General features: G+C 41.8%; 2 protein-coding genes across 3 annotated transcripts in view; both read right to left on the bottom strand.

Annotated features, from left to right (window-relative positions):
* The window catches only part of LOC123502283, a 277,707-nt gene that overhangs the window by 30,192 nt on the left and 221,569 nt on the right, over positions 1-25,946 (bottom strand). The gene's annotated exons all lie outside the window — the stretch shown is intronic.
* On the bottom strand, positions 14,508-15,362 carry LOC123502286. Of its 2 annotated transcripts, none has more exons than XM_045251513.1 (2): positions 15,227-15,362; positions 14,508-14,900 (listed from the first exon to the last, which is right to left on the bottom strand). In XM_045251513.1, exons 1-2 carry the CDS (start codon positions 15,257-15,259, stop codon positions 14,523-14,525), a joined length of 411 nt encoding a protein of 136 aa, XP_045107448.1. In that variant the 5' UTR covers positions 15,260-15,362; the 3' UTR covers positions 14,508-14,522. The 2 variants fall into 2 exon arrangements, with proteins under 2 accessions (XP_045107448.1, XP_045107450.1); XM_045251515.1 differs by having other exon boundaries at positions 14,508-14,897; positions 15,227-15,343.

Raw genomic sequence — 25,946 nt, forward strand, 5'->3', positions numbered from 1 at the left:
TAGTATTTGGGAGCATTTAAATGAGAATAGATTAATTAGAGATACCCAACATGGCTTTAGATCAGGAGGTCCTGTCTTACAAATTTGCTCGATATCTTAGAATATATTACCAAGGAGTTAGATGATGGAAATAGCATAGATGTTATATATCTAGATTTTAGCAAGGCGTTTGATAAGGTACCGCATAGGAGGCTAGTGTACAAATTGAGACTACATGGGATGGGGGTAGGTTAGTTGATTGGATTAGTGATAGGAAACAGAGAGTAGTATTAAATGGGGCAATGTCTGAGTGGAAGGAAGTGGTTAGTGGGGTACCCCAAGGATCAGTGCTAGGACCTCTTCTTTTCTTGGTGTACATTAACGATTTAGATATAGGAATTAGTAGCAAAGTATCAAAGTTTGCAGATGATACTAAGATAGCATGTGCAGTACAAGGTGAAAAGGACAATTACAGAATACAACGAGACCTGGACAGGCTGATAGCATGGGCAGACAGGTGGCATATGGAGTTTAATTCTAAAAAGTGTCAGGTTATGCATTTAGGTAAAGAAAACACAAACTTTAGCTATGAGATGGAGGGGTGTTGGCTAGAGGCAGTAGAGGAAGGAAAGGATTTAGGAGTAGTGATAGACAGGACTATGAAATTTTCAATGCAATGTTTAGAAGCAAGAAATAGGGCAAATAGGATCCTGGGTTTTATAAATAGAAATGTTAGTTATAAAAGTAAGGAAATGGTGCGTACCTTATATAATTCCTATGTTAGGCACCATTTAGAGTATTGCATACAGGCCTGGTCACCCCACTATAGGCAGGATATCAACATGTTAGAAGCAGTTCAGAGAAGAGCAACTAGGATGATACCAGCATTAAAGCGCCTGGAGTATAGAGATAGATTAAAGGAATTAAACATGTTTTCATTTGAGAGGAGATGTATAAGAGGATATGATAGAGTTATTTCAAATGTTCTCAGATACAAACTACATAGATGTGAGATCTTTCTTTACCTTAGAGGAGGGAAGTAGGACGTCTGCCCATGCTATGAGCCTGTCCAGGTCTCGTTGTATTCTGTAATTGTCCTTTTCACCTTGTACTGCACATGCACATATATGCGGTGGTGATTCCTGCCCTCCTACGCCTTGTTGCGCCCCCATATTGCCTCCATAGATACCTTATGCACCCATACACCTTCCATTGTTAACCCCATCTATAAAGAAGCGATGCCTCCAACCAGAAATGCAAAAAGGTGTTCTTGAATTAAAGCTTGAGGTTGGCTTTAAAGCTTGAGGTTGGCTAATGTTGGCATGAGCAAAATGGCGAAACCTACAGAGCTTCACCACCTTGCCCTTTCTGCACGAAACCATTTTTTTGTGTTAGATTTTGGCTTGCTTTGAATTAAAATAGCACTTGTTTTGGTGCAAATCAAGCCATTTTTTTTACATCCCCGAAACATCATATGATTTGCATCAACAAACAAGTGGTAAATGAATTAAAAACAAGGCGAAATTGAACACAAAAAATGAGTTTGGTCCAGAAAAGAAGGTAACCTAACTAAACCTAAGGTAAGGTAACCCAACCCAACCTAACCTAACCCAACCTAATCTAACCCAACCCAACGCAACCTAATTTAACCTAACCTAACCTAACTAAAGATAAATTAACCTAATTAACCTAACCCAAACCTAACCTAACCTAACCCAACCCAACCCAACCCAACCTAACCTAACTAAACCTAAGCTAACCTAATTAAACCTAACCTCAGGGGCCGTCGTGATTGGTGGAAATAATTATGCTTTTTTTTTCCTTGGCCGCCGCTTCAGTTTCAAAGAACAGAATCAATCAGCGTAAACAATTAAGCGCATGCTCAGACAATGGTGTGTCAGGAGCCCGCCGAGCCGCCGCGAGCGCCTGACACCATCAGTGTGCGGCAGGGTTTGATGTGGGAGGCTATTGTCACGGCTCATCACCAAAACACGCTTAAATTTTAAAAAATCTGTGTCGCCATTCAAAAAGGTTGCACCTAGTATATATGGGGTTCAAATTACTCGTAATCAGGAGCTCAATCTCTTGAGGTGGGTAAAAAACACGTAGCTGATTGTGGTGAAACTCTGCAGTAATACCCTAGATTCTTATACTATTACTACCACTACTACAACAACTACCACTATTCCAGAGGTGCACCATGGCTTGCCACAAGGTCACAACTGGTCCCTGGAGAGCCGCTGGTGGTGACGGGCTGCCTGTGCCCTCTCTGCGGCAAAACTCCACATACTCCACTCACCAAGTTCCAGAGGAGAGGTGAGTGTGTGTGTGTGGGAGAGGTGTCTGCAGGTGTGCTGTGAGTGTGGTGGGTGTGTAAATGTGTTTTTTGTATGTTTTTGTAATGTCAACTATAGCTACCTATGTATAGTGTTTATTGTTTTTGGTGTGGGTTGGCTAGGGTAAACTTATTGTGGGCGTTTTCCAGGTGTGATTTAAGGGTTGTTTGTGGAGTGCAGGTGTGTGTGTGTATGTGTGTGTGTCTGTGTGTGTGTTTTGTTGTGTGATGCAATATTTTTAGGTAATTTTGGGTGCATTTTGGTTAGGTAATGTTTGTCCTGTTTCCTCCATATCTCCCTCCACAGGTTACCTCCAGGCTTTTCCTTCAGTAGACTATTTCCTCCATGTTTCCTCCACCTTCCCTCCAATTTTGAGTCTCCTATCTCACTTCTATGATAGTCAAAATAGTACTTTTCTAAATCTCACTTCAAAACCTGACAATTTTTCTCATTTTCCCTCCACCACCTCCTTTTCTTTCCTCCATATCTCCCTCCACACACCAAGCTGTGTACTGTGGTGGTGTGTGCAGGTGTGGAAAGGTTTTGCAGGTGTGGTGTGTGTTTGGTGAGTGTGGGGTGTGTGAAAGCATTTTTTCTTACAATTTTGTCTCATAAACCTCATGGTTTTTCACTTGTTTTGGAGTGTGGGGTGTGGCATTTTTTCTTACAATTTTGTCTCATAAATTTTTCACTTGTTTTGGCCGGAAAATATTTGTCTATTTTTATCCTCCTATTACTACCACCACCACCACTGTCCAACCACACCCACAACCACCACAAACAACCAACATTACCACATCAGATGCTCACAAAACCACACCATTTCACCACCACCACCTCCTCCCTACAGGATCACCGGCCGTACTAAAGGAAGTGGCTCTATGTAGGGATGGAACATGGCAACTGCACCAGCTGGGACACACCTAGCCAACTGTGAGTATTGAAGGCTGTTTTAAGGCTGTTTTGGGTTGTTTTAGGGTGTTTGAAGACTTTGAGGGTGTTTTAAGGCTGTTTCAGGATGTGTAATGCTGTTTTAGAGTGTTTTAAGGCTGTTTCAGGATATGTAATGCTGTTTTAGAGTGTTTTAAGGCTATTTTAGGGTGTTTAAGGCAGTTTTAGGCTGCTTTAAGGGTGTTTAACCCATTAACACCCAGACCTATTTCCCGTGTTGAGATTGTAGTACTTTTTGGCAAGCTGTGTGTTTGTAACCTAACCAAGACATGCTGAAGGAAAAATCATGATAACTTGCGTCAAAGCCTAAGTGAGTTGCAGAGGGTGACATAAATGATCCAGCAGGCGGATCAGTTAGCGTCTCGGCCCCATTGCATATACTTACCTTAGTAAAGGAAAAATCCAGGTTTCTATACTTTTTCGTAGTATACTTAGCATCTGCGTATTTTTCTAGTTACAAATTGGGCTAATTGTAATGTTTCAAATTTGTACCTTTTATTCATAAATTGTACATGAGCAAAAATGAGTCCTAATACTTGGCATACACATATTTCTCTTTTATATCACTTTCTGCTGCACTGCTGCTATTCATCCACAAAATATACATTACTGTATTTGTTGCTATGAACATTCGACCTCATATTCATGTACGTGTGTGGAAATTTGCAAAACACTCCATGCACAGTGCGACGTCACACTTCAACAGTACAGGTCAAATTTGTAGCAATAACCCTCATCACCACAAAGCGACCTCAGCTTGTACCCAAACCTGATGGATGGGCTTCCCCCTGATCAATTGCTTGAGGCCATCATGACCATAGTATCTCACCATCATTTCATCAACAGATAAAGTCTTATGGAACACACCATACTGCTGGAATGAAGAATTTAGCATATCAATCAGGGGCCGGACTTTGAAAGCCTTGTCTGTGCAATCTTGTGGGCGACTGTTGTTGTCTTGTACATGTAGGTACGCTTTTATCTTCAAGTACTTGTTCCTGGATAGAGCTTAATTGTTTGACAGTATTTTGAGCCACATCATCAGCATCAGACCAGTAAAGTGGTTCGCTAGGAAGAGTGACGTACCCAGAATAGATCAGGAAGCCAATGAAGGCTTTTGGTTCATGGTCTTCCAAGCTAAACAGGGGATCATTTTTCACTGTGTGTGCATAACGGATTGTTTCTCGCTTTATGAGCGCAAAGATGTCGTCGGTGAAATATCCTCAAAGATGTCAACTGGTGTGTGACCGTCAAGTTGTTGGTGCAGTTTGGCCTTCAGCTTTTCGGTTTGGTTTGACATCTCACCCCACTTGGAGTACCGTGGTATCATGTGCCTGGAAGTAGAAACAGCACTTTAGTAAATATTTAGCATTACATGCATTTCCAAGTTAAAACTCCAACAGTAATGATGAAAAATCAATGAATTAGTGTTTGAGTAATTCTGGCCACAGACAAATACCTGAGTAAACATGACATAAAGAATCTGGTGAATACACGTTAATCATCATCATATTACTTTATTAACACAAAACATGACATAATACTAAACAAATAACTAACGCTAACCTTCTTACTCCACACTGGTGTATCAACACAGTCCAGACGTCGTTTTTTCTTCATTCCTTGGCCAGGTTTGTGTGGTATGAATTTCAATGGCACCAGGGACATCTTTTACCATTGGTATAAGTGTATTATCATCATCAACTTCATCCTCATCACTTAGATCATCATCAGGAGGAATGTTCACCAAGTCTATTATTACTTCTGCATCATGATCAACGTTGAACTCCTCACTACATAACAAGTGTGTAGCTTCTTGCACACTGAGGCATTTCACAGGAGCATTAGACATATTTCGCAGCTGTTGAGCAAAATAACTTTTCAAGCTAGTAAGTATATGCTCTGTAAAGTATTCATTCACAATATCAGAGAATCAGGAGGATGTATACAGTACGTCTACAGGCAACTGTGCTGCTGTGCTGCTGTGAATCTCACACTGGGTGACTGATAACGGTTCCGCCCAGTGGACCATATTTGTCACCTCTAATTGTAGTGAACTTGCAATTCGGTAGATGGTGTGATAGGGCAGATAATTCAACTGACATGTCATGTAGAAAGTGTTGTGCTTGTATAGTGAAAAGGATCAAGAAATATGACATACACTTCATCACCATTTTTTACTGAACATGAACAAAAAATTCACAAAATTCAATCCTCCTAATGACGTGACCACTGGGGAGATTTGAATGTCGTTGCTATAAATAGGTCCTCCCACTTCTGCTTACTGTAAGAACACTTTTCTAAACTCAATTTGCTCAGCATGTTTAAGATACAGGCCATCAAAGACAGATCACCAAACATGATCCACTGGGCGGTAATTGGTTAAGGCTGTTTTAGTGCTTTTTAGGGCTGTTTAAAGGCTATTTGAGGGTGTATTAGGGTGTTTAAGACTGTTTTTGGCTGTTTTAAGGCTATATTAGGGTGTTTTAAGGGTGTTTCAAGGTATTTTAAAATTTTTGCTCCTGAGGCGATGAAGTAATGCACGCCATCGCTCCATCAGTGCTTCATCTACTCGCTTTGTGTGTTTTTTATGGTTCAGTGACAAAGTGACTAACTGTTTTCAGGGACACTGGGTACGGTGGCTTGGGGGGAGGGACCGTGTGGCCTGAGGGGAGGGGTGGTGGCCGGCGGGCAGTGTGTTACTGACCAGTGTGGTGTAATGGTGTTGTCATTGTCACCCTTGAGGGATTCTGAGGGTGAGCTGGCTCTATTAGATGAATTACAGGATTCTGAGGACAATGAGAGTCAATCAGAAGGCCTCATTAGTGACTCACATGAGGAATATTTGCCAGAAAAGGACAGTGAGGCCAGGAGCTCCCAGGAAGAAAGTGATGGAAGTGGTGAGGATGACAATTAAAGGAGATGGAAAGCATATATGTTGGTTTAGAAGAGTGGGCACTGTCCCCAAGAAACCATCCCGCGTGCTCGCCTTGATTCCCGGCTCCCACTTCACAGCTCCTCCACCCAGCTGATTTGACGTCACATATATGAAGCCACGCTATTGGTCAGAGAGAGAGAGAGAGAGAGAATATGAAAATGCAGAGAGAGAGAGAGAGAGAGAGAGATGAATATGGAAACGCATAAGGAGAGAGAGAGAGAGAGAGAATATGTAAACGAATAAGAGAGAGAGAGAGAGAGAGAGAGAGAATATGAAAACAAATAAGGAGAGAGAGAGAGAGAGAATATGGTAACGAATAAGGCAGCGTTTCTCAATCTTTTAGCCTTGCGTAACCCTTCAAATACATGACATGTCTCAAGGAACCCCTACACAAAAACAAAATTATATACCATATATTTCTCTTTTAATGTGATGTCAAATCCGCTGGGTGGAGGAACTGCGAAGGGGGACCGGGAATCGAGGCGAGCGCATGGGATGGTTTCTCGGGGACAGTGCCGAAGAGTGTATGGTTTTAAATGTGGACATGGAAGTGTGGAGGATGAGGAGCGGCCAGGCAGCCCTGCACTGCATGCTTCCCTCCATACTTTCTCTGTCTTATCTGATCCCTTTGCTGACCAGCGTCCCGGTACTGGTCCGGTCCTGACTGAGGATTTTTGTGGCTTTGATCCTGATGTACCAAGGAATGACATGAGTGGTCTGCACTGCTTCCAGCTCTTCATGTCAGACGAGGTGGTACAGTCGCTGTGTGCGTGGACCAGTGTCCCGGCAGCCAAGCGTTTTGTGGACAACCCAAAATAAATTACAAAAGTTTATGGCAAAAAGTGGCTTCATGTCACAAGGGATGAAATGAATGTCTTCCTACGTCAGCACCCCAACAGAACACGGTGCGGGGGTGGGGTTGTGCAGTGCGGGGTGGCGGAGTCGCTGACAAAGGGTTCATGATAGATGTGCCATTTTGTAAGGTTTTCACACATAAATATCTTTTTATTTATTAATTTTTTATTAGTACTCAGCATGTAGCTAATATGTGCATTTCCATTGTGTTTTAACGGGCTAAAGAAGGCATTATGGGTATCTCCTATCTCAAAGCCCACCAACTATTTGACTGCTAGTGTTCTTATTGATGTAGTGATAATTACTCCTGCAGTGTATCACTTGTGTCACTATGTATCTTGTATTATCACTTCACTTATTCACTTATTCTCTATGTGTCACTGTCAAACACTTCACTTACTTACCCACTGCTTCAATAACACTCTGAATTTATGGCCTCCGCACACTGAAACACTAAGGTCTCTCTCTCTCTCTCTCTCTCTCTCTCTCTCTCTCTCTCTCTCTCTCTCTCTCTCTCTCTCTCTCTCTCTCTCTCTCTCTCTCTCTCTCTCTCTCTAATATTAATCCAGTTTTATTTATTTCAGATTGTGTTAAGAATATGGAGAAAGACGGACCAAGAAGAAGAGGAGGAGGAGGAGGAGGATCAGGAACAGGAACAGGAAGAAGAAGAAGAAGAAGAAGGAAGAGGTGGAGGAATATGAGAAGAGGAGGAGAAGAAGAAAAGAGAGAAAAGAAAAGGTAAAATAATAAATATTGTCATTTCATAAAGTTTTGCTATTTAACTCTTTCTCTCTCTCTCTCTCTCTCTCTCTCTCTCTCTCTCTCTCTCTCTCTCTCTCTCTCTCTCTCTCTCTCTCTCTCTCTCTCTCTCTCTCTCTCTCTCTCCTCCTCCTCCTCCTCCTCCTCCTCCTCCTCCTCCTCCTCCTCCTCCTCCTCCTCCTCCTCCTCCTGTGCTAATACTATTACTATTATTACTATCCCAGTGTGACCTGTGTGACCTCTGACCTTTTGCCGCAGGACTCCTTGGACTGCGACTTCACTGTGACCCGAGAGGAGGTGGCCACTCAACGCTGAGGTCACACGGCTCCCTTCCTTATGCAGGTCAGTGGTGTGGTCGGGTTAGGTAGGTTGGGTTAGCCTGGGTAAGATTTTGAAGCCTATTTTAGGCAGTTTGGCATGTTTGGAGGGTATTTTTAAACAGTTTGGCATGTTTTGAGAGCATTTTGAGACAGTTTGGCATGTTTTGAAAGCATTTTGAGACAGTTTGACATGTTTTGAGGGCATTTTAAGACAGTTTGGAGGGCATATTGAGATAGTTTGGTATGTTTTGAGGGTATATTAAGAAAATTTTGGAGGTTTTTAGGGAAATTGAAGACAGTTTGGCAGATTTGGAGGGCATATTAAGGTAGTTTGTTATGTTTTGAGGAAATTTGAGACAGTTTAGCTGGTTTTGAGGCCATGGTAAAATAGTTTGGCATGTTTTGAACACATTTTAAGACAGTTTGGCATGTTCTAAGGGCATATTAAGACAGTTTGACATGTTTTCATGACATATTAAGAGAGTTTGGCAGATTTTAACTGCAATTTAAGAAAGTTTGACAGGTTTTGACAGGTTTTGATGGCATGATGGCATTTTAAGACAATTTGGCAGGTTCTGATGACATTTTAAGACCCACTGCTTCAATAACACTGAATTTATGGCCTCCACACACTAAAACACTAAGGTCTCTCTCTCTCTCTCTCTCTCTCTCTCTCTCTCTCTCTCTCTCTCTCTCTCTCTCTCTCTCTCTCTCTCTCTCTCTCTCTCTCTCTCATGTTTTGAGGACATTTTAACCCTTGGCTTACGGTGGATGAATTTATTTTCCGTTCCCTACTCACGGGTAATTTTTGAAATATCAGAAATATCAGTTGGTTTCAGTCACTATATGATCCAGTAATTCATTATCGAGCAATGCCAAGAAATAATGACACAGCCCCGCGCCAATCTTCAAATGTCAAGCGGGAAAAATCATGATTACCGATACGATCGCCGTCTCTCTGGACGGAACAATATCATCATTCATGTACGATCACCGTAAGCCAAGAAGGGTTAAGATAGTTTGTCAGGTTTTGAGGACATTTTAACACAATTTGACATCTCCTCCTCCTCCTCCTCCTCCTCCTCCTCCTCCTCCTCCTCTTGTGCTAATACAATTACTATTATTACTATCCCAGTGTGACCTGACCTGTGTGACCTCTGACCTTTGCCACAGGATTCCTGGAATGTGACTTCACTGTGACCCGAGAGGAGGTACCTCGGCCACTCAACGCTGAGGTCACACGGCTCTCTTCCTTATGCAGGTCAGTGGTGTGGTGTGAGGTGTGGGGAGGTGTGGTTAGGTTACATTAGGTTAGGTTGGGCAGTTAAGGTTTTGAGGGAATTTTGAGGCAGTTTGTCATGTTTTGAGGGTATATTTAAACAGTTTGGCATATTTTAAGGGCATTTTAGATAGTTTGGCATGTGTTGAGGGTATTTTGAGACAGTTTGATGTGTTTGGTGGGCAGTTTAAGACAGTTTAGTATATTTTGAGACAGTTTGGCATGTTTGAGGATATTTTAAAACAGTTTGACATGTTTTATGGCCATATTGAGATAGTTTGGCATGTTTTAAGGGCATTTTGAGAGTTTGACATTTTTAGGGCATTTTAATACATTTTGGCAGGTTTTGAGAGCAATTTAAAACAGTATGGCTGGTTTTCAGGGTATATTAAGACAATTTGAGAGGTTTTGAAGTGAATTGAAGACAGTTTGGCAGGTTTTCAGGGCATATTAAGACAGTTTGGTATATTTTGAGGGCAATTTTAGACAGTTTGGCAGGTTTTGAGGCCAATTTAAGATAGTTTGACATGTTTTGATGGCATTTTAAGACAGTTTGGCAGGTTTTGAGGGCATATTAAGGCAGTTTGGCAGATTTTGAGTGCAATTATATATATATATATATATATATATATATATATATATATATATATATATATATATATATATATATATATATATATATATAGTTAGGCATTTTGCATTATTGTAAATAACAGCATATTCTTATTTGATTTATAATTAACAGTGGTAGTGGTAGCCTTTTCCAAGATATCATACTGGAATAGGTGGAAGCTTGAATTATATATGTATATTGATTTTAATGCAAGTTTAATTTTTGAGTTACTTGTGTTAACCTAAGGATGTAAAATTTCCATAACTAAGAAAGTAACAATTCTGTTTTGTAATCATGTGCATTGTGTATAATTTGTTGCATATTAATTATTTAAGATCATAGCAATACACTAGAAATTTAGAATAAACTAAAATTTTTCTATTTAATTGAAAAGATTAGGTGAAAGCTCATTTTTCTGAATTGGTCTACTAATGTGTAAGTACATCTTTAATTTGAGACAGATTTGGCATGTTATGAAGCCATTTTAAGGCAGTTTGTCATGTTTTGAGGACATTTTAAGACAGTTTGGTATGTTTTGAGGGCATTTTAAGATAGTTTGCCAGGTTTTGAGGAAATTATAAGACAGTTTGATATGTTTTGATAGGATTTTAAGACAGTTTTGCATGTTTTGAGGTCAGTTAAAAAAGTTTGACATGTTTTAACGGCATTTGAGTTGCGTTCAGTTCAGTTTACAAAATAGTGAAGGTGACTCAATATAAACAGTGCACCTCTCATTACAGGAAAGTCAAGTCCCTGACACACTGCTGCTGGAACACTGCACCACCAAGCCAAGACAAGACAAGCGACAACACAACACAAGCCTTCTACAACACCTACAGCCATCAGCAACACCCAGAGTACAAGACAACACCTGGAGCCATGAAGAATAGTTAGGATAGATTAGCAGTTTGGCATTTTTAATTATAAGGACATTTTAAGACCATTTGACATGTTTTTATGGTATTTTAAGACCATTTGGCATGTTTGTATGGTATTTTAAGACCATTTGGCATGTTTTTATGGTATGTTAAGACCATTTGGCATGTTTTTATGGTATGTTAAGACCATTTGGCATGTTTTTATGGTATGTTAAGACCATTTGGCATGTTTTTATGGTATTTTAAGACCATTTGGCATGTTTTTTATTTTATGGTATTTTAAGACCATTTGACATGTTTTTATGGTATTTTAAGACCATTTGACATGTTTTTATGGTATTTTAAGACCATTTGGCATGTTTTTATGGTATTTTAAGACCATTTGGCATGTTTTTATGGTATTTTAAGACCATTTGGCATGTTTTTATGGTATTTTAAGACCATTTGGCATGTTTTTATGGTATTTTAAGACCATTTGGCATGTTTTTGAGGGCATTTGAAGAAAGTTTGGCTATGGTAATACCCTTTTTGACATTAACCCTTCAGTACCATGACACATTTCCATATTCCTTGTGGTGACTATTTGGTGATTTTGTACAGCTTCACAAACTCATGTGGGGATGAAAATTGTGAAGACTGTGGCCATTAATTTTGTGACCTTCATAGACCTTCAATAATGTCAATAAAATGGTCTAATGGTGCACAAATCTCAAGGTAAAAATGTGTCCCAGTACTGAAGGGGTTAAGAAGGGTGTATGGAGGTGACAAGATTAATGGGCACAGTCTTCACTATTTCAATCCCCCACATGAGTTTGTGAAGCAAGTGTTGGATTCTCTGGACAAAGATGCAGTGTGCTTGTTAAGAGATTGACTCAGCACTCACTCACTCCTTCACTTACTGAACTCAGAGGAATGAAGAATGTGCATTGTTGCTGCTTGTGTGTCAGACAAAGGCCTGTATTCACAAACACTTTGGTGTCTCAACAACACGCCTTCCAAGGCCACAGAGATCACTGGCAGGGTTTTCATGAGTGTTTCTCCACTTAATATTGTAGAAATGTCACTCTGCCTCAGGAACCATAAAATACCCTTATTCTCTCACCACCACTGTTTTCCAAGGCCACACAGATGACTGGCAGGGTTTTCAAGACTGTTTCTCCACTTAATAATACAGAAATCTTGTCATTCTGCCTTTACAACTCTCTCTCTCTCTCTCTCTCTCTCTCTCTCTCTCTCTCTCTCTCTCTCTTCTCTCTCTCTCTCTCTCTCTCTCTCTCTCTCTCTCTCTCTCTCTCTCTCTCTCTCTCTCTCTCTCTCTCTCTCTCTCTCTCTCTCTCAAAAAATGTGTCCCAGTACTGAAGGGGTTAAATAGTGAAGACTGTCTATTAATCTTGTCACCTCCATAGACCCTTGCTAATGTCAATAAAATGGTCTAATGGTACACAAATCTCAAGGTAAAAATGTGTCCCAGTACTGAAGGGGTAAAATAGTGAAGATTATGGCCATTAATCTTCTGCCTTCTATAGATCTTTCCAAGTGTCAATAAAATGGTCTAATGGTACACAGATCTCAAGGTAGAAATATGTCCCAGTACTGAAGGGGTTAAAATAGTGAAGACTTGCCATTATTCTTCTGCCCTCTATAGACCTTTCCTGATGTCAATAAAATGTCTAATTGTACACAAATTTCAAGGTAAAATGTGTGTCAATGTTGAAGGGGGTTAAAATAGTGAAGAATGTGGCCATTAGTCTTCTGACGTCTATAGATCTTTCCTACTGTCAATAAAATGGTCTAATGGTACACAAAATCTCAAGATGTCCTAGTATTAAAGGGGTTAAAATAATGAAGAATGTGGCAGTTAATCTTCTGACCTCTGTAGACCTTTCCTAATGTCAATAAAATGGTCTAATGGTACAGAAATGTCAAGGTAAAAATGTGTCCCAGTACTGAAGGGGTTAAAATAGTGAAGACTGTGACCATTAACCTTCTGATGTCTATAAACTTTTCCTAATATCAATAAAATGGTTTAATGGTACACAGATCTCAGGGTAAAATGTGTCCCAGTACTGAAGGGGTTGAAATAGTGAAGACTGTGGCCATTAATCTTGTGATCCTCCATACACACTCTCCATTTTATTGATATTAGCAAGGGTCTATGGTGGTCAAAGGATTAATGGCCACAGCCTTCACTATTTTAATCAATTCAGTACTGGGACACATTTTACCTTGAGATTTGTGTACCATTAGACCATTTTAATGACATTAGCAAGGGTGTATGGAGGGCACAAGATTAATGTGTGTGTTGTTTTAAAATGTTGTTTTCATGTATATTATTACTATTTGATTGTTTACTTTGATTGCTCTCTCTCTCTCTCTCTCTCTCTCTCTCTCTCTCTCTCTCTCTCTCTCTCTCTCTCTCTCTCTCTCTCTCTCTCTCTCTCTCTCTCTCTCTCTCTCTCTCTCTCTCTCTCTCTCTCTCTCTCTCTCTCTCTCTCTCTTTGAATATTTGTTAACTTGAAAAGTTGTTTAAAAATAATTTGTGAAGTTGAAATTTCTTAAAATTTTGCAAAGTTGAAAATTCATGTTAATATTTATTGTATATTATAAATTGATGTTAATATTTATTAATATATTTATAGTTGAAAATTATTGTAGACTTAAATTTTTTATATATTATTTATTATTAAGTTGAAAATCATTGTAGACTATTTTTTTTATACTGTTAAGTTGAAAATTTGTCTATTTATTGTCTAGACTTTTTCACCATAGGATTTTGCTTTTTTTATACTTAGTTTTTATTTTAAGTTGAAAATATTGTAGAAGTTTTATTTTTATTTTTAAGTTGAAAATTTGTGTAGACTTTCTCTGTATTCTTTGTATATATATTGTTTTTATTCAGTTGAAAATATTTGGTTTTTTTTGCAGGCAATGTGTAATAATGTCAAAAATTGAATAAAAGTGTAGGGAGACTCTTGTATTTAATTTTAGCTCCAATATGCATCCACCTTATCTCCGGAGACTCTTTAGAGTATTTTCGACTTAGTACGATTTTTAGGGCCCGTTTTTCGGCTTTTTATGCCATTTTTTCTAGATTTTTACCATTTTTTCCGGAGTTTTTTTGCCATTTTTTTCTAGATTTTTACGATTTTACCCGTTTTCGGCTTTTTTTTGCCATTTTTTTTTTGCCATTTTTCTAGATTTTTACCATTTTAGTGTTTTTTGGCCAGTAGTGCTGTATTTTATGTAGACCGTTTGAAGATTTTTCAGCCAGATGGTATTTTGGGACCATTTTACATTAAGTTATTGATGATCATGTAATGTTTTTCGCTTTAGTTTCATTTCCTAACAACCACTTTTTGTATTGCTTATGATAATAAATAAATAAAAGCTTCAAATCTAGCGCGTTTTATTTCTGGGTGTGATCGTTTAGAGCGAGTGTAGGTGGTGGTCAATGGAGGCAATATTGGTGTGTCAGACGGATCCAAGCCAGCTTGAGGCGACTACTCACTGAAACCACCCACAACCCAAATATTCCCAGGAAAGGAAATTTAAAAACCCACAAATATTCCCAGGAAAGGAAATTCACCGAAACAAAAAGATTTCTTTACACATTATTATTCAGTAGTGACAACAGATCCAAGTACAGTGACACCACCATAATGAGGTGGTAGTGGCAGCAAGCGTTGAATAGGAGGATGTCTGCTATGCGAAGCTGAATCTCTGGACTGCGGTGGTGGAGTTAGTGGTGGTGGTGTAGCAGGTGTTTGCCAGGCCGCTGCGAGGCGAAGTCCCTCAGTGCCAGTAGCTGCGACGGCGACACGTGTATTAGCGGGACGGCAGTGAAGGCCCAATGCGAGGCAGTGCCCCTCCGAGTAGCGGTAGCAGCGGCGGCGGCAACGGTCAATGTAGGCGCAGTGCGAAGCCAGAGAGTCCTTCCCTGATGGTGCAGGACGCACGGGATCGCTGCAGTCACGGCTTCGGATCACCAACTCCTGTAATGGAGAAAAATTAACTGATTATCTCCATATGTACCACGCCACACTGTCCTACAATACACACTTCACTGCCTCAGTCAGCCTCTCACTCGCCCTCCTCGATCGTTATTCCACTTACACTCCAGTTACACCCTTCTCCCTCGTTCTCCTCCCAGCGTCTCCCGTGTGACGTAGCATCCTGGCCCTTCATCCTGACACTCCCATCCCTTCATTCTCACATCTCCCACGCCAGTCTCAGTAAACCACACCACGTCAAACCCCCTCAAACTTGCCCCACACCCGATCCTCACACCCACACAACCAATCTTGACACATTCATCTACCTGGTAAGTGGAATCTTCCGTGTCTGCCGTCATCTGTAGGTTCTCGTCTCCAATCCTCCGCCTCACCACACCTGCCTCGCCTCTATCACCCACTCATCCAGCCAGTCTCCCTCAAGCGGCGGCGGTCGTTAAGAGTAGACCGTGTGGCGGCAATCTTACGGCGGTGGCGGAGGCTAGAAGTGTTGGTAGTGAGCGTTGTCCGTCAAAGTGCAAGGTAGACGAGGCTCATTACCGCTGTGGAGTCAGGCCTTTGGATCGTCAACGCCTGTAATGGACAAGAATAAGCATGAACAAAGCAGTACCTTGTTTACTTGTTCACTAATTATCCCTACAGCTAACAAGCAAGATAGCCCTAAGCAAACTCCTTCACTGCCTCAATCAGCCTTTCACTCTTCATTCTACGTATTCTTACCACCACCAATACCATCACAAAAACATGAACAGCAGTATCTTTTTCACTAATTATCTCTAAATGACCAACACCACACATTCCCTTCACGTCTTCACTTCCATCCATAATGTGCCCAAACTCACTCTAAACACTTTATTCCCCCATCTGTCTGTCCTAAAACTCAACCACTACCTCAGCCAGCCTTTCACTTGTCTCCACTCAGTTACACGTTTTCACAGTGCCCTAACCCAGCCAAACACTCGCACCACACCATCCATCCCTTCTGTCTTCTATTTTATCACACTGCATTCAGTTAGTTCCCACTCGGCCTCCTCTTGCCACGAGCCATTCACGCTCACTTCATTCCTCCCAGCCATTCCTGATACATCCTACATTGACGCAGACAGACATCGTACAATTAACCTTCCAATAGACAGTGCACATCCTACACACCCAGTTATCCTTTATCAGTCAACATTCCTAACAACCTCAAGTTACTAACAATTTCCTATCACCACTGCACTGTCAACGCGCACACACCAACACCTCATACCTACACTATTCGTTTACATAAAAGCCACTAACCTCTCCTTCTCTGTCTGTGCTGTGCTGTGCTGTGGTGTGGTGTGGTCCGATAACCTCACAGCAGCGGCACGTCACCCCGCCGCACGAAAACTGACGCAGATCAAGGTTCCCGTTGCTGTTCCTGCCGCTGCTGAACGTCACGCCCACGACAAGACACAGACGGACACTGGGCTGCGTACACTCGAGGGGTCGGTGGTGGTGGTGGTGGTGACTGGAGAGATGTAGCGAGCGTGGTGTCTGGATTAATACTGTCCCAGCTGCCATTCTGAGCTACTGCTGACGTTGCTTCGTTCTTGTCTCACCCCCCCCCAACCTGCCAATAAGGAAAGAGCAACTTGAGGGCAAACGAGCATATGAAACGCTGCCAGTGAACCTAACCACTGGTCCACCACCTGGATATAAACTAGTCACGCTCTTTAACTCCTTCCAAACCAACCATTACACACACTCAATTGCATTAATTTGTTTCATCAAGCATTCTCACCTTCCGTGTAGTACTTACAATTATACACGATTTTTTTTATCATTATGTTGTAACAGTTTGAAGCTTCCTTCGTAATAAATGATTATGATAAGATGATAATAATAATATTTCTCTCTCTCTCTCTCTCTCTCTCTCTCTCTCTCTCTCTCTCTCTCTCTCTCTCTCTCTAAGTGAACCCTGCCTGTAAATTAACGAATAAAAAAAAACGTATCATTAACGAAAAATTGATTATGAAAGATAATACTCTCTCTCTCTCTCTCTCTCTCTCTCTCTCTCAAGTGAACCTTGCCTGTAAATCAACGAATAAAAAAAAAAAAAGTATCATTAACGGAAATGAGTATAATATATAATACAATCTCTCTCTCTCTCTCTCTCTCTCTCTCTCTCTCTCTCTCTCTCCAAGTGAACCCTGCCTGCAAATCAACGAATCAATATTAAAAAAAATTAGTAAAAACGTATCATGAACGGATCACTTTTCTAAGGAAGCTTGAGTTGAATTGAGTTGTAAAGACGGAAATGCAACACGTTAGAAGAATGGATAGCTAACCCTTTCAGTACCGTGACACATTACGATATCCATGCTCTACGCTTACTACTGGGTGACTTTATACAGCTTCACAAACTTACGTGGGGATTAAGATAGTGAAGACTGTAGCCATTAACGAGAGTGGTGATGGAGCTGGTGCGATTGTTAGCCAGTCAGGCAGTTAGGCAGGAGCGAGGAGGCATTAAGCTACTCTCTTAATTAACCCCTTCAGTACTGGGACACATTTTTACCTTGAGATTTGTGCACGGTTAGACCATTTTGTTGACATTACCAAGGGTCTTTGGAGGTCACCAAGTTAATGACCTGCAGGGCTGGAGCTGGTGACCTATGCTTCTTTGAATTATTACACCGCCGATAATGGTGATTGTAGTGATGATGATAATGATATGATGATGATGATGATGATGGTGATAATATAGTAGTAGTAGTAGTAGTAAAATAATAATAAATAAATAAATAAATAAATAGATAAATATGATGTAAGAGAGAGAGAGTGTTTGTTGGCATTGTAGGAAAGAAAACGACAAGTTTACTGTACTTGACGACAAACTAATCAAATCTGGCCGCGCCTTCATTAAGAAAATTCCATGTCCACTATTGTGGACACCCGCTTTAACACCCCACGTTCCGCTGACTCCCCCCCCACTCCCTAGAGAGAGAGAGAGAGAGAGAGAGAGAGAGAGAGAGAGAGAGAGAGAGAGAGAGAGTAAATAAATGAGATCAATAATAGAATAAAGAAAGGTGAAGCAGAATGAATAACTATTTACAATGATGACACGCAGTGTGTGTGTGTGTGTGTGTGTGTGTGTGATAATATGAGTCTGCTTGCGTATGCGTGCGTTTGTGTGCGTGCGTAAGGCTTTGTGTGTGTGTGTGTGTGTGTGTGTGTGTGTGTGTGTGTGTGTGACAGGTCCTTTGGGCTTATTGAAAAACGCCTGAAACGACATGGCAATGTGGTGCTTCCTCGTGATTACTGCAGTGTTATGAAAAGTGCTGCCTCTACTTTCACGGTTGAAGAAATGGACCAGTCAAAGTTCCTGAATTTAGACCTGCTGAAGACGATGGTAACGAGGAGGAGAGAGCTACAGCTTCAACATTCAAGAACGCAAACATGATCATTCTCAACTCGGAGTACAAAGAGGGTTATGTTCTTCTGCAGGATTATGATGCCACTAACTTCACCAACGCCACAAGAATGCGCCTCATGCCAGGAAGAGATCCATACAGTCCCAACAACTTCAACCTCAGTACCATACAGTTGACTCCCAAATATGACCGTCCTCTCAGACTTGATCAGGAGAAAGTGGCAGATATCAGGTCACTGTATCCACTTCTGAGTGTTGCTGAACAACAGTTTTATGAGAACATCTTCCAGAATCAAGAAGATAATCAAATAGATGCCTCTAATGACGATGAAGATCATGTTGACAACTACACTGGACTACCATAAGGAATAAAAATAAACATTTGTGTATGGTTTTGTTTTCATAATACTAGAAAATAGTGCAACACAATGTGAGGAAACAAATTATTGCAATATATTGTAGCATAATAATAATTATTATCCTACAATATATTGCAATAATCGATGTGACTGCATTTAAGTGTATGCTGGTGTAAATTATTTTTTCTACACACACACACACACACACACACACACACACACACACGTACAGGGGAATAACGAACTTTTGAGTCTCTCTCTCTCTCTCTCTCTCTCTCTCTCTCTCTCTCTCTCTCTCTCTCTCTTAGCGAGAAGGGCTACTATTTGGGCAGTACCTCTCTCTCTCTCTCTCTCTCTCTCTCTCTCTCTCTCTCTCTCTCTCTCAGTTGATAGGTATTTTTTTTTCACTGATCATTGACTGATGTTGAGACACTGACTTATTATTATTAATATTACTATTATTTATTTTCTCGAATTTATTTTTGTATTCAGTTCTCGGGTCTTACTACTGATATTAAAATCTTTATAGTTTCATCAATTATTATTATTTTTCCGCCTGTGACTATAAGAGGTACCAAGAGATTTTCTAATAAAACTCGGTTACTAAGTTGTATTTGTTTTTCCTCATAATTATGACATCCTGGTTAATGACCACGTAACAGAGTAACTGCAAGGTTTATGAATAATTATATGAAGCAGGATTAGCTACTTATGTAACTGTTGAGCGCCAAAGAAGATGATGTGGTGTGAGGCGTCGAGCCTATGTTGATTGGTTGGGTTAAAGAAAAAAAAAACTGCAACTGGCAACAATCGAGATGTAGGACGCCGTCACGCCGCGGCCTTGAAATCCCAGCCATCAATCATGACTCACTCAGTGACTCAGTGTTCACTTGTCAGTTGTGTTGGTGGCAGTGCACGGGAATATTTTCGAGATCCACCCACAAGCAATAAAACTGTGAACTGCAAGGCTGGGTGAAGCGCTGATCATGCTCAACCATAAGAAGTGTCTTGTCTTGGTATGCCGCCTATACACACTTGCACACGTGTGTATTGTACACCACACTCAGCACATTAAGTAAAGACATACTGATAATAATCCTTGCTTGGAAGCAAAAGAATTTAAGGGAAATAAAAGTGATTTGTTGAGCTGACTTTATAGAGCAGTACTTGCGGCGACATTTCTGTGATGACTATCTTGATCAGATACAATGGCGCTACAAAACATCTCGGGCGTCACCAAACAAACATAACAAAATATTAATGCATTGGTAAGTTTGAAGTAGTTAGTAATGCAGTGTTTTATGAGCGTATTAGCCATGAGACATCTACGAGTATACCTACACTCCATCGTATAGTATAATCGCCGCATAATGCTACTACGTCTTCGGTCCTTGGCGCCAAGCCGCCGACTGTATTATTCTTTCACCTGGTATTATCAAGACAGTCACATAATACTGAGTATACCTAGCATGACTGTGATGCGAAAATTTATTAATACTGGTAGGGAAGTGGTGAAGAGATGGCTGGGTAGTAGTAGTAGTAGTCTATAGTAGTAGTAGTAGTAGCAGCAGCAGCAGAAATGTTCTCAGATACAAACTACATAGATGTGAGATCTTTCTTTACCTTAGAGGAGGAAGTAGGACTACAAATCATGGCAGGAAGATTAGAAAGCAAGGCTGCAGGTTAGATAGAAGAAAATATTTCTTTAGTCATAGGGTGGTAGACTTCTGGAATGCATTGCCAGAGAGGGTTGTAAATAGCACTAGTTTGACAATGTTGAAAAACAGATTAGATAAGCACTTCAATTTATTAGATTTATAATTATGTATAGCACTGCATGATAGTTTTTATAAGAAATTGACTATAGTTAAACAAGACATGATCCCCATGTATGGGGATCACAGATTGTAGAGGAATTCACTGCAGGACTTAGCCCTGTTAATGGGCCAAATATTTAGAATTAGTATATAATGTATTGTGTACTTGTAAGTGTATCTTTAAGTACTGATGACGAGGTCGCTGTGCGACTGATACAGGATAACCTAGATGGGCCCTGGTGGCCCTTTGTTATCCTATTATTTATGTTATGTTATGTTATGTTATTGTAATAGGAGTGTACGGTGTACATATGTATATAGTATTTAAGAAAGGAGAGTGTAGACCAAGAGAGGAAGGTAACCTCTTGGGTCACGATTCCTCTGCTCATCACTCATCATTCCTGTTGTGAAGCACAAAGGTATTGTTACGTGTTTCCCAAGATGATGTTTTGTGAGTCTTTCAATGCAATACTTAATTTAAGTGTCTGGCCAGTGTCTTGTAACGTGGTGCAGTTTTTGTTACTTGTATTTATTTTTCATACCTACTGATATGACGATATCTTGTGAATGATACTCCTATATATTTCTAATGGCAACACAATATCTCTTGATATAATAAAATGCATAATGTATCGACTTGTTTTCCTATCAGTTGAAAGAGATGCAAAACAATATCTGGTTTGCAAGTGAAGCGAAATTAGTCAACAATTTGTTGCATGGCGCCACAGCGTCTGAGGTGATATGATGCCACAATATAGTGGCATGGAAATACTAGTAGTAATGTGTAAACTGACACACTGCCCTCCATGATGGCGAAGGTGGGCAGGTGTTGGCGGTGCTGGTGGAGATATCTACATGCTTGTGTGTAGATAGATAGATATATAAGCTGGTAATTTGATAAGTTCATTCATAGGGAAATGGACAACAGTTCGATGGTGTATACACTGCTACAACAATAAACTTATCAATCAATCAATGAGTGAGGCTCTCGAGACAAGTTTGCTCTGCGTCACTGGGAGGGATAAACGGTCCTTATTAGAGTCAACGGGGCCCTATACTGATTAGCCTATGTGTAAGTCAAGACAATTACTTCGTGTAGGAACATTTGTAGCATATACAACAATGATTTAGCGACCTTTTAGCGACTTTTCAAGGTGGATCTGGTGACGTACAATATTTCCATTTGGCAACCCACCACCACCACCACCACCACCGCCGCCAGTGACCAGACGTCCATTTCCTCACCAGACACGAGACCTGTGAACACGGTGACCGCCCCACTTGCCCCACCTAGTCCACCAGCTCCACCTGCTCAGTGAAAGGGTGAGTCTATTAATAGAGTGGAGGGAACAAACATGATGGGACAGTGATGGGACGGTAATGGGGCGGATAGTTTAATAGAAAGCTGTATAATAATGCACTGAAGGGGTGACGTGACGTGTGGGAGTGAGTGGATAGTGAAGGGTAGTGAATTAATGGTGCCACAGTGTCATTAGTGATGGGACGGTGATGGGACAGTGACGGGGTGGACAGGCTGTACTAGGAAGGTGTGTCGTGCATTGAAGGAGTCACATGTGGACAGTTAGCTGGTGGAGGGTAGTTAAGGTAGTTAATTAGGCGTATGGTAGTTTGTGTACTGTAGGTGTTATGTGTGTGTGTGTGTGTGTCTCTCTCTCTCTCTCTCTCTCTCTCTCTCTCTCTCTCTCTCTCTCTCTCTCTCTCTCTCTCTCTCTCTCTCTCCTGCCAGACGTCAGTTTCTCCGGAACACGTGGATCTGTGTGTCTTGAGTCACTTCATTATATAGTGAGGGCGGCTGCGGAGGCGTATGGGCTGACTGGGAAGCCTGGGCGTGAGCATGCATGGGCGGGACAGATGTGGGCGGCAGTGGGTGTGGAGCTGTTGACGCCGCCCATAGCTTGTGTGTGTGTGTGTGTGTGTGTGTGTGTGTGTGTGTCCTCTCCTCTCTCTCTCTCTCTCTCTCTCTCTCTCTCTCTCTCTCTCTCTCTCTCTCTCTCTCTCTCTCTCGTGTCGTCTGGTCTGGTCTGGTCTCCTTGCTGTGTCTCGTCTTGTTGACCAGCGTCTGAGGTGATATGATGCCACAATATAGTGGCATGGAAATACTAGTAGTATTGTGTAAACTGACACACTGCCGTTCATGATGGCGAAGGTGGGCAGGTGTGGGTGTTGGCGGTGCTGGTGGAGATATCTACATGCTTGTGTGTAGATAGATAGATACATAAGCTGGTAATTTGATAGGTTCATTCATACGTAAATGGACAACAGTTCGATGGTGTATACACTGCTACAACAATAAACTTATCAATCAATCAAGTAAACATCAATGAGATTTAAAAGGCGAGTGATGAGAGTGTGGGGAACAGCGGGGGAGGGGGAGGTGGAGAGGAGACGAGCGAGGCTCCCGAGACAAGTTTGGTGTGCGTCACTGACAGGGATAAACTCTCCGTGTCAAGGCCCCATCACACCAGAGGCGGTCCTTACTACGCGCAGCAGGTTCTCAACACGTTCATAACATTTTTGAGGACGTAGTGGAGACGTGGTGGAATTGCGAAATCCCTCCACTGCTACGTATCTACCAAGCCTTTACTGCGTACGTCCCTTGATATCCGACCTTTCAGCGACTTTTCGGGTGGAGCTGGTCATAACACGCATGTGATCAGGCATCCGCCGTCCTCAGCACGTCCTGGAGTTCTTTTTGCAGGACGTAGTAAGGACGGGCTGTGGTGTGATGCGGTGTGTTAGTCAAGGGGCCTTTTAGTGATTAGCCTATGTGTTAGTCAAGCCACTTACTTCGTCTAGGAACATTTGTAGCATATACAACAATGATTTAGCGACCTTTAGCGACTTTTCAAGGTGGAGCTGGTGACGTAGAATATTTTCATTTGGCAACTGACCACCACCACCACCACCACCACTGACCAGACGTCCATTTCATCACCAGACACGAGACCTGGGGTGGGGGGAGAGGGAGAGAAAATGTTGTGTTCTGATAAGATATTCTTATTTTTCCTCTTTCTTCTATTCTTTCCTGTCCTCTCTCTCACTCACTCACTCACTCACTCACTCACTCACTCTCCTGCCTGAATCCTGTCCTCCACCACCACCACCACCACCATCAGTTCATTCCTCCACCACGGACACAAACACGTCTTGAAGGAAGGTTAGTCCGCCGCCCAGAGTCACCTCGGCTGTCTGGCTGGCCACCCTGCGTGCCGCGGGACCAGACGAGCGGTGGAGGGGCGGCGGTCGGGGTTGCGGGTGTAACACTGTGTATGAATATTGTTTGTGTTTTAATTAAGGCGTGTACACACTTGTTGCATTTCCACGTATCGGATCACCGTTGCGTAGCAGTGTTGACAGGATAGTGCTTCACCGTTGCGTGTCAAAATATGACACAAAGTTACGCAACGGGTTCGATCCGCCATTTTTCGGTATTTTGGCGTCAACTCAAAGGAATGATACACAACTCACCAACCTTCGTGAGTGTGTGTGTGTGTGTGTGTGTGTGTGTGTGTGTGTGGACGAGGAGCGTGGGATCGTCGCGTTGCATGTTCAGTGTTGTCGTGGACGGGCATGAATATTTTTGCAATTTTGACCCCAATTGCAGACAAACTGAAAATCAGTTGTGTGGCCACAGACAACTGCACATTTGCACTCATGGCTACGGTCAGGAACAAACTGAATGACACTGTTGCATCACTCAACGATGATACACCACGCGGAGAGGCAAAAATGGGTACAATACCCTGTTGCATCGTATTGTATCACAGTGTGATACGCAACGATGAAACGATGCGTGGAAATTCAGTAAGTGTGTACACACCTTTAGAAAGTGTTGGTGGTGATGATGTCAGTGTGGTGTGTATTGGTGGTGGTGGTGGTGATTGTGGTGGTAACTATTGGTGGTGTGTTTGCTTGTTTTGCATCGTGAATATTGATTGATTGAGTGGCTGAAAGATTGACGGATTGATGGATAGATTGCCTGTCTAACTAATAGATTCACTGACTGACTGATATTTGGACTGACTGACTGACTGACTGACTGATTAAATGAATAAAATACTAACTAAATGACTGACTATCTGGCTGACTGACTATTTGGCTAACTGACTGAATGACTGAATGATTGACTAACTGACTGTCTGACACACTGGTTGATTGTCTGTTTGACAAACGGCGCCTGTCCTTGGCAGAAAAAGCATCGCGCGGTACGAAGGCGCTTAGAAGTGTACCGTAGGAGGTATGTGGTGCGCGTGGCCAGGCACGTGTTGCCGTACGCGAGTGTGCACGTGTAGGGACCTGACAAGTGTGTAGAGAACCAATGAAGACGACAGAGGCAAAGGGAATCGGATAAGCGCCTGACACCACGTATATGTCACCCACGATTCCACCCACGCCCACGCCCGTGCTACGTGGGTCCGAAAGCGTGTAGGTTGGGAGGATGTGTCGTCAGGGACTCCCGGTTGACACGAAACAGTAGGCGAAGGTTGGCGATGCAATTGATGAGCCGTTGTGTCCTCGCCTATCACTGACACACTCCCGTTCATGAGGGCGAAGATGAGCAGGTGCGGGAACTGGCAGTGGTTGTGGTGGTGGTGGTGGTGGTAGTGGCGGTGGTGGTATTTATATGCTTGTGTGAAGATAGATGGATAAGCGGGTAATTTGATGGGTTGATAGATACGGAAATGGACAGTTGGACAAACAAACAGATAGATGGATAGGCAGGCAGATAGATAAGTCAATAAATTCGTATATAAATAACAATATAGATGTGTATGTAGATAGAAAAAAGTCTATATTCCTCTACTTAGTGTCCTGTCACCCTGGTTTATTGTCAGAAATACTCGTATATCAGGCGGTAGAAATAGAGAATGAGAAAAATAGTACAGTCTGCCTTTTAAGCACCTTGTTTATTGCCTCGCGGAGTTGCCAACACTCGCTGTACAACAAGATACAATTTAATATTTCCTGCTTTGACAAATAACAAAAGCTGGACACGATAACGAAGAGGAAGATGTCACAATAACCAATAAATCGACATGTGGTATTTGTATAAGCATAGCGTCTCATTAATAAGAGATTTAGTAACAGATAGTTATCATAAACATATATACATGCGTCCTGTCTTCACAGACAACCTTTTGCTACGGCAGTAGTCTCTTAGCGGTGGTGGTGGTGAACACAGTTGTGGCGGTGGGCTATACTGACCCATGCACACCCACACACCCACACACACACACACACACACACACACACACACACACACACACACACACACACACACAAATAAAGTGAAGTGTTGCTATATTACCGACAGTTTTCAAGCACCAAGCACCAGCACCAAGAGACGCAGTGGCAAGCCTTCACCACAACACTCCACACTGCCTAATCTTCGTCTATTAAAGGTATTTATAAGGCTATTCAGTTAAGGTTA

This window comes from Portunus trituberculatus, chromosome 11 (assembly GCF_017591435.1).
Source record: "Portunus trituberculatus isolate SZX2019 chromosome 11, ASM1759143v1, whole genome shotgun sequence".
In the NCBI taxonomy this organism is placed as follows: domain Eukaryota; kingdom Metazoa; phylum Arthropoda; class Malacostraca; order Decapoda; family Portunidae; genus Portunus; species Portunus trituberculatus.